The sequence below is a fragment of the Anser anser genome, assembly GCF_964211835.1.
Source record: "Anser anser genome assembly, chromosome: 1".
In the NCBI taxonomy this organism is placed as follows: domain Eukaryota; kingdom Metazoa; phylum Chordata; class Aves; order Anseriformes; family Anatidae; genus Anser; species Anser anser.
In genome coordinates, this window is record NC_139720.1 from 198,082,256 (window position 1) to 198,099,175 (window position 16,920).

The 16,920-nt window shown below is 37.1% G+C and overlaps 1 protein-coding gene across 4 annotated transcripts in view; it reads left to right on the forward strand.

The window, feature by feature from the left end:
* Positions 1-16,920, forward strand: part of TRPC6 (transient receptor potential cation channel subfamily C member 6) — a 100,947-nt gene that overhangs the window by 53,718 nt on the left and 30,309 nt on the right. For 3 of the 4 annotated variants that reach the window (XM_083819480.1, XM_083819483.1, XM_083819482.1), the window contains exons 2-4: positions 4,648-5,422; positions 13,070-13,255; positions 14,915-15,079. In XM_083819480.1, the coding sequence (XP_083675606.1) occupies positions 4,648-5,422; positions 13,070-13,255; positions 14,915-15,079 (1,126 nt within the window). The remainder of the gene's footprint in view (positions 1-4,647; positions 5,423-13,069; positions 13,256-14,914; positions 15,080-16,920) is intronic. The other variant, XM_083819481.1, reaches the window with a different exon arrangement.

Genomic DNA, 16,920 nt, shown 5'->3' on the forward strand with positions numbered 1-16,920 from the left:
ACTATTTAAAAAATGAAAGTGTTTAATGAACTGTAGATTTTTGACAGTTAACTGAAGTTCAGTTAGCCTGTCAGTAAAAAAATTGGTCAATCCTGTAACTCAAGGGGTTGTTTCCTTTGACTTTATACGGATCGAAAGCTAGCAACATCATTTAATAATGGCTTAATTTTGCAAGGCAGGTGAAAATATGTGTTTTAAATCAGTGATATAAGGTGCGGTAATTTACACTGAACATACCTCTATTTTTGAAGGAATTTTTAAAATTATGATATTTTATTATGGGCTGAATTTATTGTCTATTCAAATAATGTAAATGTAAATTATTTAAATAATGTTTAGCAGTAAATGATGCTGCACAGATCAAGAAGAAAGAAGTAATTCAAGACTAAGTATCTAGATTCAGTTTGCCAGAATGCTGCTCAATAAGATGGCTTATACGTTTTCAGATTTTTCTGCTATTGCAATTCAGTGGTTAGCTTATCCAAAATTGAAAAGCCAATTGGGAGGTAAAAAAGTTGGCAAACTTGTTTCCTATGAATAAAAATTCCTCTAGTCACTATGCACTTTGAGAGATGATAGAGAGCAGCTTCGCTATGACATCTGTCAGCTCCCTCTGTCCCCTGGATGCAAGGTTTCAGGATTGATGTATATCTACATCGCTGAATGTAGATAATGCTGTTTGGCTTGTGCACTTTCAAGGTCTAGGCACAGACTTTCCTGGTAAAAACTGAAGCAGAGAAAGCATTGAATACCTGTCTGACCTATGATGTCCTTTGTCACTAGTTCTACCAGCCTATTGAACAGTGGGTCCACATGAATTCTTTAGCCCTCTTTGTGCTGCTATTTATTCTTAGAAGCTGTTTTTGCTGCTCCTCAATCATCCTTTGCTACTTTTAACTCCAGCTGAACTTTAACTTTCCTAACGCCCTCACTGTGTGTACATTTATTCCCTCAATGTTTCTGCCAAAAGATAGAATCAGAAGGATAAGGATAAGCAGAGATGTATTATCATGACTTGAGCAGATGCAGTGAATTTAGGCTATCGTCTTAGGCTAACATAAACATAACATATGTTATATGAATGATGATAACTATCCTATACTCAGTACATCATCTATGAAGAGATGAAGTTTGTGCTCTGAATCCTTGTGTAATGGTGTCTATTTACCTTTATCGATTATAGAAGCTGAAGTGTTTAAACTTATTAAATTGATCTTAGTCTTTGTGAACACTTCCCTTGATATACAGGAGAGGCATCATGTCTTTTTGGATAGTAGATATTAGCAGGTGGAGTATTCATGTACACACTTGTTGCACATATGGAAACAATGGGAGAAAAATGGATGGAGTAAGGTTTGAGGAAGATACTGTGATACCAGTTGGAGCAAAACAACAAATATTTCTTAAAAGAGTGTGGTTTGGGTCTTTAGAATGAATTGATGTAAATTAAGATTTACATCAGAGAATGTGAGTCCTCTGGCAAATTCTAAGGTGAGAGGTGTTGCAGTGATTGTACTTAGAAGGTGGTCATCACTTGTAGTAGCTGATATGCTGACATATATTTTCATTAAATAAAATCTCTCAAAATCTTTCCTTTGCTAAACACAAGAAATAGATTAAAGATCAGTACACTATAGACACCTGTTACTTACTGCCTGCCTCTGCTGCCTGTTGAGTCAGGCAAAACTTGCACTGAGAAAACACCTACAATGGCTTTTACTGAGCAGAGTAAAGAAATAAGAAAGGGGTTAAAAAACTGTATGGTTTCAGGACTGATCAAGATATTAGAGAATTTTTACTTTAAATTTGTTAATTGGTCTGGAAAATCAAACTTATGCAAGGTATAATTAAAGTGCTCTGTAACGTGTGTTGTATTTCAGAGTTCTATGAATCTGTAACAAATACTGAAAGAAGTATGTTTAATTTCAATAATAAAACTTTCATTTTGTTATTTTGAGCACCTAGTTTCTCTGCTTAGATGTTTCTTTTCTACCAGTTATGTCCTGCATTCAATTTAGCACACACATTTCCACTAAAACACTTGCAGGTATGTCAAAAAAACTGTCCTCTCTTTAGTAAATTTCTGTTTTTATCACCAATATTTTCAACGATGCCAGTTACGTTATCATTTTTTTAGTTTTCATGTTTTCTGTGAAACCTCTTCAAAGGTGGACTTTTCAACACATACAAATATATACATATTTACAAGATATCTGGAAATATGAATGGATTTTTTTCAACTAGCAATTCACCTATAAGACATCAGCGTATATATCCATGCTCTCATGTATGCTTTGAACCAACAGTAAGTGAGACAGTCCTTAACAGAGATCTCAAGGAGTAGAAGAGGATGGGGTCTAACTCTATTCCATATCATGACATAGACTCAAGAAAGGCTATAAACTTGCGATTGTAGTACATTATCAGTACTGTCTGCATATTGAACATTATAATTGTTGATTTACTCTATTCCATACCTCTAATAATCTTGCAAAAGAAATTGCTCTATTGGATTTAAGATATTGACAATTCAAAGCATTTCCAATGATGGGAAGGACTATATCTCCGGAACAGAGAACGTAAAAGGCAGGAAGGAAATGTATAGCAAGGTTAAATATAAACAATCTAGAAGATTATTATTAGAAGATATTTTTTTAATTTTACTTTTTGTAAGGAAGTTTTGAGTCAGATTCAAGTGATTGATTTTTTTTTTTTACTCTGTCATTTAAATACTCAAATTCGTATTCATTGGTATGTATTTAATAAATAAAATGTTTCTCGCGGTTATTATTTTTTGGAAATATTAAAAATACTGAAGCGTCTGTGAGCTCACATATGTAAAGAGTCATTAAGCTACCATTCGAAAAGGAAAAAGATGAAGTTGTAGTGAATATTGTGTAGTTTAACAGTAATTTCAGGAGAGAAAATGATTTGCAATTGAATTTCTGTTGAGGATCAGGATCTCAGTTCTGAGATAGCAGTGTCATGAATTAGATTTTCTTCTTGTTAAAAAGAGTGTATCATATTTTGCCCTTAAAAAACACAGCAGGTAATTCAACATTCCTCAGCAAGCTTAGTTTTGAAATTGTTCATTTTATGTTTTAATAGTTAAATAGTTAATGAGTAAGACAAGTTAAGTGAGGGGTGAGGGTTTCAGTGGTAGAAACAAAAGGATGGTTCACATTTCAGAGCTGTCATTAGGCAAGAATTAGTAGGATTTTAAGGCAAGCCACTAAGTGGATGAATTAATAGGAGAATATCAAGGTTATGTACTGTAATAATGAAAAGGATTGTGGAGATGTGGACGAAGAGATGTCATACAATGTAGCAGATACACTTTTGTTGTGTAGGGATTCATTTTATGACTGAGCAGCCAATTCTAGATATCATAAAAACATCATCAGGGCAAAGAGGAGAAATCAGGCTCAAAATGTAGGCTAGACAGTAGTACTACTATCAGTAGTACTCCTGATGTAGTGATGGCAATAAAATAATAAAAACAATTGAAGTCTGCCTGCCTGCTTTTTTGAGGCAGGTGGCACTTTGGAAAATTTCCATGTTCATGGGTCCTGCTGTGTTGTGCAATCCCTCATTCCGTGGCTGCTGACCCCTTTCATACCACAACTTAGTTTCACTCTGAACTGTGACTTAGCACTAAAGTAGACCGAGAAAAGAGCTTGGGGTGAAATGGCATTCCGGGGGACTGGTGGCTTTCTGGAGGGCCACCTGAGGACACACATGTTCATGAGGTGTCACTGGGACTCCTCCTACCAGCTGAGCAGACAAAGGCTATTTTCTCTACAGTGTGCTGTTGATACCATCAGTGTCTGAACTGAGGCAGTCACTGCACGTTACCTTTCATCACTGTTCTCCAGGTCATCTCTGTATTTAAAATATATGCATTTAAACAATGAACTTAAGATCTGATATTCTTTTTTGCTACTGAGCTGTTACAGTGAAGGTCCTTAAAATATCCCTGCTAGGGCAAGCAAATATGTCATAAAGTAGTACATTCATCCAGCAAAATGTAATTTTGCTTTTCTTGAAGCAATTCACAAACTTAGCTGAATGCTTTCTGCTGAAAATACTCTTCTAGCCAAAAAGTGAAATCTTAGCATGTACAAATGTTATTATAATGCTATCTTCTTTTCTAGATTGAAATAAGAAGCGCTCTTTTCATGAAGTGACTATGCATATTGAAGGGAAGCGTGGGATATGAGACAATGCCGAGAAGATAAGTTTGTGTAGATAGAAAAGTACGAGAGAAACAGAGGATGGTTTCTGTGTAAACCTGGAAAAGAACCTTGCCTTTAAAACTGTTACTCTACCTGTGTAATATAAAGCACAATCCAACTTCACTGAAGGTTATGCAACAGATGTGGAGGAAGAAATAAAAAAAGAAATGTGCTCTTAAATGACGATTGACTAGGGCTTTCTCTTCTTGTTGAAAGAAAGTGTAGCTCACCATGGATTCCAGATCTGTGTAGTGACAGTGGTTACAAATGCACCAAAGTCAGGATTTCTGGTCTTCATACTACATAAAAATATGCTGCAGATATATGATGAAAAATGTTTTTATTAAATATTATTTAAAATGGATATGCCCTTGCATACAGCAGAATTAATATTTTCTTTATTTCCACCCAGCAGAGGCAATGAGAATAGACTAGCGCTACGACGACAAACCATTCTCCGGGAGAAGGGGAGGAGGCAGGCCAGTCGAGGGCCAGCGTATATGTTTAATGACCGCTCAACTAGTCTTTCTCTTGAGGAGGAACGCTTTTTGGATGCAGCAGAATATGGAAATATCCCGGTGATTCGCAAAATGCTGGAAGAATGCCCCTCACTCAATGTGAATTGTGTGGACTATATGGGGCAGAATGCCTTGCAGCTAGCAGTTGCCAATGAGCACCTGGAGATCACAGAACTTCTACTGAAGAAGGAGAACCTGTCTCGGGTTGGGGATGCCTTGCTTTTGGCTATTAGCAAAGGTTACGTTCGGATAGTAGAAGCCATCCTAAACCATCCCGCATTTGCCGAAGGCAAGAGGCTTGCATTAAGTCCAAGCCAGTCGGAGCTCCAGCACGATGACTTCTATGCATACGATGAAGATGGAACACGTTTTTCCCATGATGTTACACCAATCATCCTGGCTGCTCACTGCCACGAATATGAGATCGTCCACACTCTTTTGAGAAAAGGGGCTCGGATCGATAGGCCACATGACTATTTCTGTAAGTGCAGTGAATGCAATCAGAAACAAAAGCATGACTCTTTCAGCCATTCTCGGTCTAGAATCAATGCCTACAAAGGTCTGGCCAGCCCTGCTTATCTGTCTTTATCCAGTGAAGACCCTGTAATGACTGCCTTAGAGCTCAGTAATGAACTGGCTGTGCTTGCCAATATTGAAAAAGAGTTTAAGGTGAGTAGAGTGATACCTATTCTGACAGACACAGAATTATGAAGTTCAGCCAAAGGATTTTCTCCTGTTCCTTGAACAGGAAGACATTGGCGTCTTCATTAATCAGAACAATAACACGAGGAAATGTGTAATTGTTTCATGAATGGAACATTTAAATTTCTGGGAACTTCTTTTTGCTCTATGCTGATTGTAATTCATGCTGTGTATGTAGAAGGAGTCAGTGTCACATCCTATCAGGCAGTATAGTAAAGGAGGCTAGTAAAGGAACTCAGTGAAGTTAAAGGCTTTTTAAGTGTTATACAGAATTTGTAATGTTACACAAATGCATGATTTTGAAAAATAACCAGCAGACCCAGAGATACAATGCCCATTAGATCCTTCGAGCATGAGTGTTCCTTTTTTTTTTTTTGTGTGTGTGGATACACTGGTGCACAGCCTACAAAAATATGTACGACGGTTTATTTCTATTATTTAAGACAGTAAGAATCACAGTTTTTTGCTTTCAGTAACCACCACATGGGCCTTGTTCGAACATAAGGATTGTTAATTTTGACTTACTGTTGTGGTTTAACCCCTTTGGTTAATTAACTAACTAAGAACCAGCTAAGAACCCACAGGCTCTCTCTTACTGCCCCACCAGTCAGATGGGGAGAGAATTGAAAAAGGTAGAAGTGTGATAATTTGTGCATTGAGATAAAGACAGTTGCATAAAACAGAAAGAAAAATAAAACAAAGCAAAGCAAAGAAACAGCAAGTGATGCACAACATGATTTCTCACCACCAGCTGACTGATGCCCAGCCTGTCCCAGAACAATGGCAGCTTCCCCGGCCAACTATCCCCAGCTGTTATTGCTAAACATAACATCATATGGTATGGGACATCCCTTTGGCCAGTGTGGGTCAGCTCCTGGCTGTGTCCCCTCCCAGTTCCCTGTGCACCCCCAGGTACCTCGCTGGCAGGGCAGTACCAGGAACTGAACAGTCCTTGGTCTGTGTGAGCACTGCTCTGCAGCAACTAAAATATCAGTGTGTTATCACCAATATTTTCCTCCAAAACCTGAACACACAGCATCATACAAGCCTCTAGAAAAAAAAAAAAAAAAAAAAAACTCAATCCCAGCCCAAACCAGGACACTTAGATTAACTAACATCATTTGGACTGGGACCCTGTTGAAAGAAGGTGCTAATATATGATATAACTGTGACACGGCAAGATATCTAGACTTCTCTACCAGGAGATCAAACCCTCTCCAAAGCATTAAGAGAATCATTTCCAACATTGTGTTAGGAAGAGTGTGAAGTTGCCACGATCAATATTTAATGTTAATCTTTTAAACACAGCTTCACAGCTTTTAAGCACAGTTCTCAAGGCCATGAACCTGTATTGGCTCAGCTAACCTGAGCTGAGATGCTGCAAATCTGAATTAGTTGCTCCTAACTCATGCTTGCGGTGTATCTTCGTGGCACCAATCCATATATAGGAAGCTGAAATCTTTAAGAGGGAAAAAAAGGAGGTGGAATGTGCAAGGGGAGCTAAAAAACAGGAGCTAAACTGCTGGATAGGAACAGGGGTGAATTTTTATTTTATATCAATAAGACCAAAGTCTGGAAAGAACATTTCAGCTTAATAGAGAGGATAAAAGTCTGCCCCATGAAGTCCCTGGTAGAAATCGTTAGGACCTCGGGACTGACGTTTTATCCAGTGCTTGCATGTACAGTTTAGAAAAGAGTATTTAAACCACATACTCTTGTTTCCTTTGCTTTAGCAGCTGCTGAAGATATGAACAAAAGGACTTGATTAACTTAAAGGGGAGTAAATTTAGAACAGAAGAGAAAAACATTTTTATACACCATAAATGCAGCCTGTTAAGTTCACAGCTATGTTGAGTTCAATGGCGTGTCTGATTTGTAGGGACCGTATAGCTCCGTTTACCACAGTTGGAGCGACACAAGTTAAGATTGTTAAATAAAATCATCATTTGGAACTGTCAGCAAGAATTGTTCTTCAAATGTGTGCTGCAGTACAGAACTGACAGGATGAACAGGGGACACAGTATTTGTCCCTGGTGCCACCAGGGCCCGGAAATGCAGCACAGGGTGTGAGAAAAGATGGACTGGTTCAGACAACAAGCTTCTGCAGCCTGTACTGCTGTGCCATGAGGAGGACCTTACTCCGTGTGACATGGCTCAGCCCCGAGTGACATTTAAAAAAAGATCCTCTTTTGTTGCTGTTGTCTTCTTTAAAATTAGAGCTCTGCTTACAGGATAATATTGTGTGAAGAATTGCAAATGAGATTTTGAGGTACTGTCACTCAACAGAAGCAGGAGGCTGGACAAGAGGCAGAGCAGCTCCGTATTGCTGAGCATACGTCAGCCAAGCTCTGCTGGGGACACATATGGGCTTTAGGATAGGGTGAAAGTGAATAGGAACAGTGAGGAGCAGGTGCACAAGGCAACACAGAAGTTTAAGTCTCTGTTAATTTAAGGTTTAACCAGGAGCAGTCAGCTGGTAACATAAGGTCTTTCAGGAACATTTTTGTGAAACGCTTTTGTAAGTACTAAAATCATATGGCCATTCTGGATAAATATTGAAGACAGTGGAATATATTTATATGTACACTGATAAGTGTTAACATTTACACTGTACGTAAGTAGTAACATTTACAATATCTAGACAACGTGGGGGCTTGACTGCAAACTAACTGGCTTAGGTTCAATGCAGACAGTACAAAGGTTGTGTTTACAAAGCTGCAGGAAATGGACACTGTCATCCATTCTGAGTCTGGGCTGGTCTGTGAGACTGCCAGCTCATATCACAGCAATTTATCTAAAAAATTGTTACCCTTACTTTCTTCAGGAGTTGACTACAATTATTTAGATAGACTGTGAATAAAAATGTGGATTTGGTTAAAATGTGTTATACGTTTGTGTAATTAAAGTATATTTTCTATGCATGGATTAGCTGGACATGGTAAATCTTTAGCTCCACCTAGGGTTTACCTGAGCCATTTGAAATATTCAAAAACTTTCCTAAATGAAAATTGAGCTTACTGGCAATGCACTGTTTTAAAATTCACCTATTTTTCAGTGCTGATGGAGTATTATTTGAGATAACACTGACCATGAAACTGTGATTCAGACCCAAATTCAAATCCCATAGTCAGCAGAAAGCACTATTCTCTGGAACAAACTCCTTTCTTTGCTTCAGACATCTGTAGGAATTGTCCTTATACATGTTTTGGAGGATAATTCTTTATTATGGATAAATACAGAAAAAAGTAGAGGATGACTGTCGAAGAAAGAGTAACTGGACTGTTGTGTGTAGTATTTCCGTACCAAGCACACAGTTAATTTAGGCTTCCCGAGTAATTTTGAAATCTGCAAGATTTTCTGAAAGCCATTTAATTTAACTTTGTACAACATAGCTAAGTGAGCAGCTTCACAAGGTTTGATAGTATATGAAAACTTCTTATTTGGGGGATTGTGTTCATATTTTCTTTCATCTAAATTCTTTGCCCACCCTAGAGCTAATATCTCTGCTCTGTCCATAAGTATGTGGATGATATCTGACAAATGTTGTCCTGCAGAGATGTGGCCTGGAGTTTTGAGAGGGACAGCTGTGGCCCAGCGCTGCTCAAAAAGGAGAAGATTTGCATTGAATGCAAAGTTCTCTGCAGCTATAATGGCGATACACTGTTTTATTGTACAATGTGATGGAGTGGAAAACCATATTTTTTTCAATAAATGTAGATGCGTTGCTGTTTGGTGTAAATTAATACCCCAATAAAGTCTTCTGAGTTTTCTTTCCTGGTGAGAATCAAAATCCAAACTATCATCTCAAAGCCCAATTTTCTGTTTGTTTTCAGTTATACAACCCCTGTTACAGAAATAAGGTCCCAAGTCTTGATTGTGGGTATTCTTAGCTCTTTTAGAGAAAAGTTATCATCACCTTTTAGAGTTGAAGACCTGAGACATGGAAGGGGTAAAGGCTACATTTGTAAGGGAGATAATATGTTTGTCTACCTTCTTAGATGCCTAGGCCCAACATTTAGGATGCACTTGTGTTAACAAGGCACTGGTAAATCCTAAATCCACCAGGAACCAGTGACTTTTCACAGGAGGCAGCGTGGAGAGGGCTCCTTTCTTCTGGGAGGAGAGGCTGTGGTGATGCCAACGGTGCTGTCCTGCTCATGGGGTCGGAGGTGAGGCAAATGGCTGGCCCAGGACATGGCTGGCCCAGTAGCCTCTTTGCTCCCTTACCGGGGACACCAGGAATGGCAGCTGGGAAGGACAGGTGACATCTCTCAATGGTATCCACTGCCTCATTCCTCTGCCACCAGGGTCCTGTTCCCCCGATCCCTTCTCCACAGTGCTCGCCCCAAACCTTCACCTTCCTTTTGCAGGGTGGGAGCAGCATGGGGTGCTGTTCCCTCAACCTTGGTGTGCCAACATTTGGCAAAGTGGAGATTTTCCTGAACTGCCGAGAAGCCCAGAACCAACTTTGGCACATACATAAAATAACACACCTACCTGCTTACAGAATTAGGGGCTGATTCTTTTGAGCCTCTAAGTGTAAATTAATTTCAAACTGTCTTTTTAAGTCTTGTAGGGCTGCTTTTTTAATTCATTGTTTACAATTTGGAGTTTAAAAAAAAAAAAAAACAACTTGTGGAATTCTTTATGTGCCATTGGCTATTTTAGAAAGTGAGCTAAGCCAAACAAATTACCATTTTCTCTTGGTTCACATTAATGGTAAGAAACAGGAGAACTGGAGGGGAAGAAGTGTCTGTTTGTCTGTGACTGAGACAGTGAGATGGTGGGAAGCGTGTATTGCAATTAACCATTTCGGCTGTTACTACGCATTTAAGTGGACTGAGGAAACAAGGGACACAAGGCAGCCCACGCAGCAATCTCTGCAAGTTAGCAGGCCTGATTTCTTAGTGGCGAAGTTCCCTGGCTGGAGCCACTTTCCCTTGTGCTCAGAGGCTGACAAATCTTCCTGCAGCAGTTTAAGACATCATCCCTCCTGTCCTCCATAATCTTCCATAAGAGGAAAAACTCTTCATAAGGGAATACATCTCGAGACAGCAGACTGTGAACTGGAGTAGGGCCGTGTGTTGCCTTTGACTGGCTCTACTGTGTTACAACCCTCTTGTGCCATGGTGGGATGGTGATGGTGGTGTTTCATGGGAGGGGAAGCTGCTTTATTGATTTTGCAAATGAGAAAATAAGCTGATGGAGTTTACTGATGAATTTATGGGGTGCTAAAATATATTATTATACTGTTTGAAGAGCTTATATTGTAATGGGACAGTTTTGCAAAGTATGACTGGGGGTGTCCAGCTGTTTTCATGTGTCCATTTAGTAGACATTTTAGTAGAAGAAAAAAAAATATTTTTAATTAGGGTAAAGAATTTTACTTGGAGAATGGCCAAAGGCATTGGAGTCCACCATGGGGTAATGGTCTCCTCACATACTGTTTTGAAAATCTATATCATATCTCAGTCACCAGAGCTGGCAAGTACTGGTGAAGTATGTGCATGACTGTGCATGTATATGTATTTATCACATACCACAAGATATGCACATACCAGTATATTACAAAGTAGTTACTTATAAAGACTAAATTATTTCATTCATAACTTTATTTTAAAATACTCATTTTTTTCATTTGATGTTCAAGTGTCAGATATCAGCCTAGAACTGTTCATTGTACCTAATTGTAAAAGGGTATATAGGTTGATTTTTATTTTTCCTTTGCCTGGGAATCTCAAAAGGCTGCTTTTCCTCCAGCTCTGAGAATATTTCAGTATTAAAATGATTGAATAGTAAGTCTTATCTTAGCCACCAGTACAAAAATGAAAGCCAAAGAGAAGGTGATATATTACTCTCAAGAAATGTCTTTCTATGTTGCCAAGAAGTTGGGATTTTGGTTAATCTCTATAGTTATTCATTTGAATAGAGGAAAAACAAATAATACAACAGTAAAATATACAACATGTCATGAAAAAGTTAATTGGATTATTTAGTTTCTGTCTTCTCTGCAGAGAAATGCAAAATTCTCTGACAAACCTGAGCTATCTTGCTTACATTACATTATTAAACATATAAATCACAAACATTTATGGAGTCCTACAGCGGTGTATGTATGCATCTATGAATGTCTGAATCCATATAAGTGAAGTGAAATGTAAAACTCAGATGCAATCCTTTAATATATCCAAGTAATAAACTCCTGCTATGTTGTTATGGTTAATAAAGAACAAATACATATGAATTACACTCTCAGCAAATAAATTAGGACATTCTGCATAGTACAGATAGTGGTTTGTATTCCTGGCTGTGCATTAGTTGGCAGTTAGTATAAGGAAGTATTTCAAAAAGGGACTAAACAGAAAGCAAGAATGGTAGAAGAGAGAATGCTATGAAAAACAGACCAGAAGAGGGAGAAATGTTCCACTGTAATAACATTGTTTGTAGAAAGCTACTTTGAACATGAAACTAGAGACTGCATGAGCACTTCTGTATGACTTTTTGTTGTTTTTTGTTTCATTCTTTTGTTTGGGAAAAATGTACAGTAGTTACATCTTTTTAAGACTTCCTAAAAATTAGTAAAAAATAGTAAATTAAAATTATTAAAAAAAATAAAAATTAAAAACATCAGAAAATTGTAACATATGAATGAGAAAATCTCTCAAAAGAACTAAGCAAGGGGTAATAAGTCTATACACATTATTTAGCTTTAGATTTACATCTCTATCTGTATGCATCTATCTACCTATCTACCTAATTTAACTTTTGTGACCCAAACACAGCTGCGAGCAAGTAGTGGTTAATGAATTGTGGGTTACAATGATCTCTTTTCTGTTTTGGCTTACGCCTTTTGGTAACCAGTGACTGAGAAAACTAATAGGTAGTTAAAGCAATAACCAGCTGAACTTGCCATTACAGGGCAACATTTAGGCTGACTCACCAAAGTCTTTTGTCAGATATTTGATCTAGAGAGCGTTGAGTTGAAGTTAGAAATATGGTATCACTGTGCTGTCTGTACCACTGCTGGAAAACAGTGATGAAGACCTGTGTTTGCAAGGTGAAAGAGGTGTTAGAAAATGAGACAGAGTTCAGACAAGATTTAAAAGAATAATTCAAGACTTAAGGAAATTAAATATAATTATGTAATTCTCAAGAAGGTTGGGAATTGGTTTAGTCTTGCTCTCTATAGGACACTCATCCAATTTTTAATATCTACAGTGTAACTTTCTACATTTGAACTAATTATCTAGATTTCTGTGATAGTGAAAAATCATTTCCTCTGTGCTATTAGTATCTCAACTTGAACTAGTCATTAAAATACGGTATTTCTAAAAGTTTTATTAAACTTTTGATTGGCTATAAAGCAAGTCTTGAGAAGTAACTTAGATGTAAAACTTGATGATCTAAATGACCAAGATGAGATGTATCCTAATCTTTGTGAACATTCAGGGGAAGTAAATGCTGGATAGAAAAGTGCTGTTAACCTACCACAAGAAAGCATAACAAGATGCAAAAAAAACTATTGATGTTTAACAAATGTATAACTGGAATGCAGAAGTATTTCTCTGTTAGTTCTAAACATCAAGTCACTTTATTTTTTCCTTTCTTTTCCAGAATGATTACAAGAAATTGTCTATGCAATGCAAAGATTTTGTAGTTGGACTCCTTGATTTGTGCAGAAATACAGAAGAAGTGGAAGCTATTTTGAATGGTGATGTAGAGATGAGCCATAATAATGGAGAACATGGTCGCCCCAGCCTTAGCCGCTTAAAACTTGCCATTAAGTATGAAGTAAAAAAAGTAAGCAATTATGTTGATGAAACATAGATGACATCATGACGGCATTAAATTGTGGGAATATTGAATGTTTATGGTATGGTAGCTTCTGACATTTAAATGAACATTTGGGCCCTTCTACCAACAGTATATTACAAACAAAAGAATACTCACCCCAAATAGCTAGCAATATGAACAAGAAGCAGATATGCAGGGTGGATACTGGCCACAGTGAGTATGCAACTTAATTGTTCTAAGAAAATACTAGCTGTATGCAAATTTTTTAGGTATTTACTTGGTTTTAGTTTTAGTGTATTTAAAAAAATAAAAAGGTGGAAGAAATTTGTACTAATTCTGAAGCCTGGGAAAGTATAAGATTTAATAAAAACCAGAGGATAGCACAGCAGCCTCGTGCTACCACTTTTGGTCAGGCTGTTATGACTTAGAAAGTTGAGAGAACTTAATGAAACTGTGTGTGTCACAGAAAATGTGTATTTTTCTGTATGGATGATTGGAGACACAATCTAGGAGTAAAAGTACTACAGTGGGCTCTAGGCACCAAGCAGTGTTGAAAATATGACTTATAATCACTTCTTTGGCTGACTTTCCATTTCCATTGCCAATTTAAGACTCTGGTCTGCACTTGAAATGTACTCAGTGAATAGGATCAAGCTGAGTTAGTGGCTACACCCAGACCTTTGAATTACCCAGAAGCTTCTTTTGGATAATATAGGTTGATAAGTTCCAGGTGATGTATATATGTGAGCCAGGAGAAATTATTTGATGAGATTTGTGCAAATGAGGGACACAAGGATTTAGTTCAGGAACAGACTTAGAAAGCAGGTTACCCAAAAGTAGGGCTATCTCATCTCAGAGCAGAAAGATCTTTGATAAAATTTCTATATAATGAAACAAATCAGATCAATACAGTGAAAATAATCAATTTCTTATTTTAATGAAAAAAGTAGAAATGGAAACGGAATGCTTAAAAATCCAGTATGGACTGAATATACAGATATAATTGTGCAGGAAGAGCTGCAAATTTTTTATGGAAATGGAGTTCACATCTCTAGGGCAAACCTTAAAAATTGATATGTGAGCAATATTTACAGTGTTCATGAATGAAAGAAGTCAAACTTTTCAGTTTTGCAGTGTATATCTAAAAGATTCCATAATCAAGTTACAAATAGCCCTTCCTCGATTTCCTGCAGAAGTGGCAGTGGTATTCTTATGTCAGCTGAAAAAGTGATATTTTCCATCGTGGCATGTGAAAGTATGGTGTATTCTTTCTTTCATAACTGAACACTGTATAGCATCGTTTGCAAAACAGAAAGACTTAAAGTTTTGGAATTTCTGAGGTAGCAACATGAAAATTAGAGATGTTGGAAGCAAGTGGAGTTTGCACAGATAGAGTTGATGGATAATTATGCTTAGATGGAAATTAGTTTGTGATGGAACACTGTTTTTAAGTTAATGCATGTATTGTTGCTGATAGCAACAAGCCCATTTCTGGGAGATTATTCTCATCAAAAAACCTTTTTCTTATACCCCTGTTAATGCTCCTTTGAATATTAGCTGAGTTTTTGCTAATCTCACAGTCCTAAGACACTTCACATCTGCTATTTTAATAAAAGGTATTCTAATAATAATATTCTTCTGTTGTGTTTGTTTTCTTTGTTATAGTTTGTAGCACATCCAAACTGCCAGCAACAACTTCTCTCAATCTGGTATGAAAATTTATCAGGTTTGCGGCAGCAGACCATGGCAGTGAAGTTTCTAGTTGTTCTCGCCGTTGCAGTAGGACTGCCCTTCCTTTCAATGGCTTACTGGATTGCTCCTTGCAGTAAGGTCAGTTGACAGAATCTTGTACTGGCTGTTTATTAACATTTATAACATCTCCATGTAGATTCCTGGCTGGCAAAGATGAAGCACGGGTATATGTATAAATTACTGATGTGCTCAAATAATGCTTCAGAAATGTGTTATTTTAAAGCTGAGTTAAAATGGAATGGCTACAGTATTACATGTTCTGATAATTGTGACAGGTAACTGTATTGTGTTAAATGCAAAGTATATTAAGTTAAATTACCATAGCTGAACAAGAGTCATCTTGTAGAAACTATAGAAACAATGAGTCAAACTGTTCTTCATTTAGTTGCTGCATTAGTAGTCAAGTGCTGACTACTAATCCTCATTTTCCATTTTCTCAGAGATAGACTAAGTTCAAGCTATGGGTTGACTCTAATTGCCTCGAAGGTAATTTTATTTTTGATGATTGAAAATAAGTAGATAAAGGTCACAAAATCATGAAGCCAGAAATTAGCACAATCATCACTGGTTTCCTAGAAGTCAAGGTGAATTTTGTTGACTTGTCAAGATGGTGCTGAGGCTCATTGTATTCCATGAGATTTTTAAAGCAGCCACACAGCCTCCCCTGCATCCATTTATAACATGATGTTGTTTGGATTTGGGTGCTACCACTTCATCTCTTTGGGTGACACATATACTGTGGAAAGCCTTTCCACTGCGGACAGTTTAGTCTCTAATCTCTCCAAACTTTGTGTTGAAACTCTGTTTTAGTTAGTTACCACTATCCATTGCAAATGGACACTGATGGAAGTTTTCCTTTGAGAGCATATTAGAAGGAACAAATGGGATCCTATAAGGATCTTACAGGGCACAGTATAATATTTTGGCAGGCTGAATCCAGTGTACATATGATTCCAGGGAAAGAGGAAGGTTCAGAGAGCATTGAAGTCTTTTTTTTTCTTTCTTTTATTGTTCTGTGAGAGGGAAAAGGTGGGTCTTTTCTGTTTTGCTGTATTTTTCATTTCTTTCAGTATGAACAATAAAAAATCAGTTATATCATTTTCACTTTTCTATATAGTGACTAGGATTTTTATGAATGTTTTTGTCTGAAAATGCACCCTGAGATTCAACACTTTAGTAATTGTTTTTCAGCTATAGCAGTGACTTGTCTATTTGTCATTTCCCTTTTTCAATGATTTATTGGATCTTAAAGTCATTTTGAACAATCGTACATTCTAGAAAAGCTATTTCAAAGTAGCCTTTTAAAGTCAAGTTTCAAGGGACAACATCCATTAACATTTCACTTCGTCTGTTCCTTTTCAATCATCTCATCCTGTGATCTATATGTTGGATGTTTCATTATATTCTGCAAATGTAAAACTTAATCCATCTTTTTCAACAGCTGCAATTTCTTTTCTTGTACTTCACTCATACTTCAAAATCTGTTTTTTTTTTTTTTTGTTTGTTTGTTTGTTTATTTGTTGTTAGATTTTTGTTTTAAAGACAGTAACGTCTACTGTTTAAGTTCAGGATAGGATTGCTCCAATAAAGAACATTATCTATATCAATGGAGTTCATTCTGTGTATGAACTGATGGAATTTTATAATTCCTTTTTCCTACTGAGATAAATTACCCATACTTTTTCCAGATATGGAACTGTAGGGCACAGTGACAGAAGGAAGAGAAGACAGTATTTATGGTGAAAATAACAGCTGGCATTGAAGTTATTCTGATACGTTTCTTTAAATTCTCATGCCATTCTTGAGAAAGGCAAAAAAAGGTGCAGCCTTATTGTCTTTGTAACAGTTACAACATCTCAGACAGTTACTTGTGCAGCTATACACTTTTCTTTCTAGGAAAAAAATCATTTGAGCTTGAC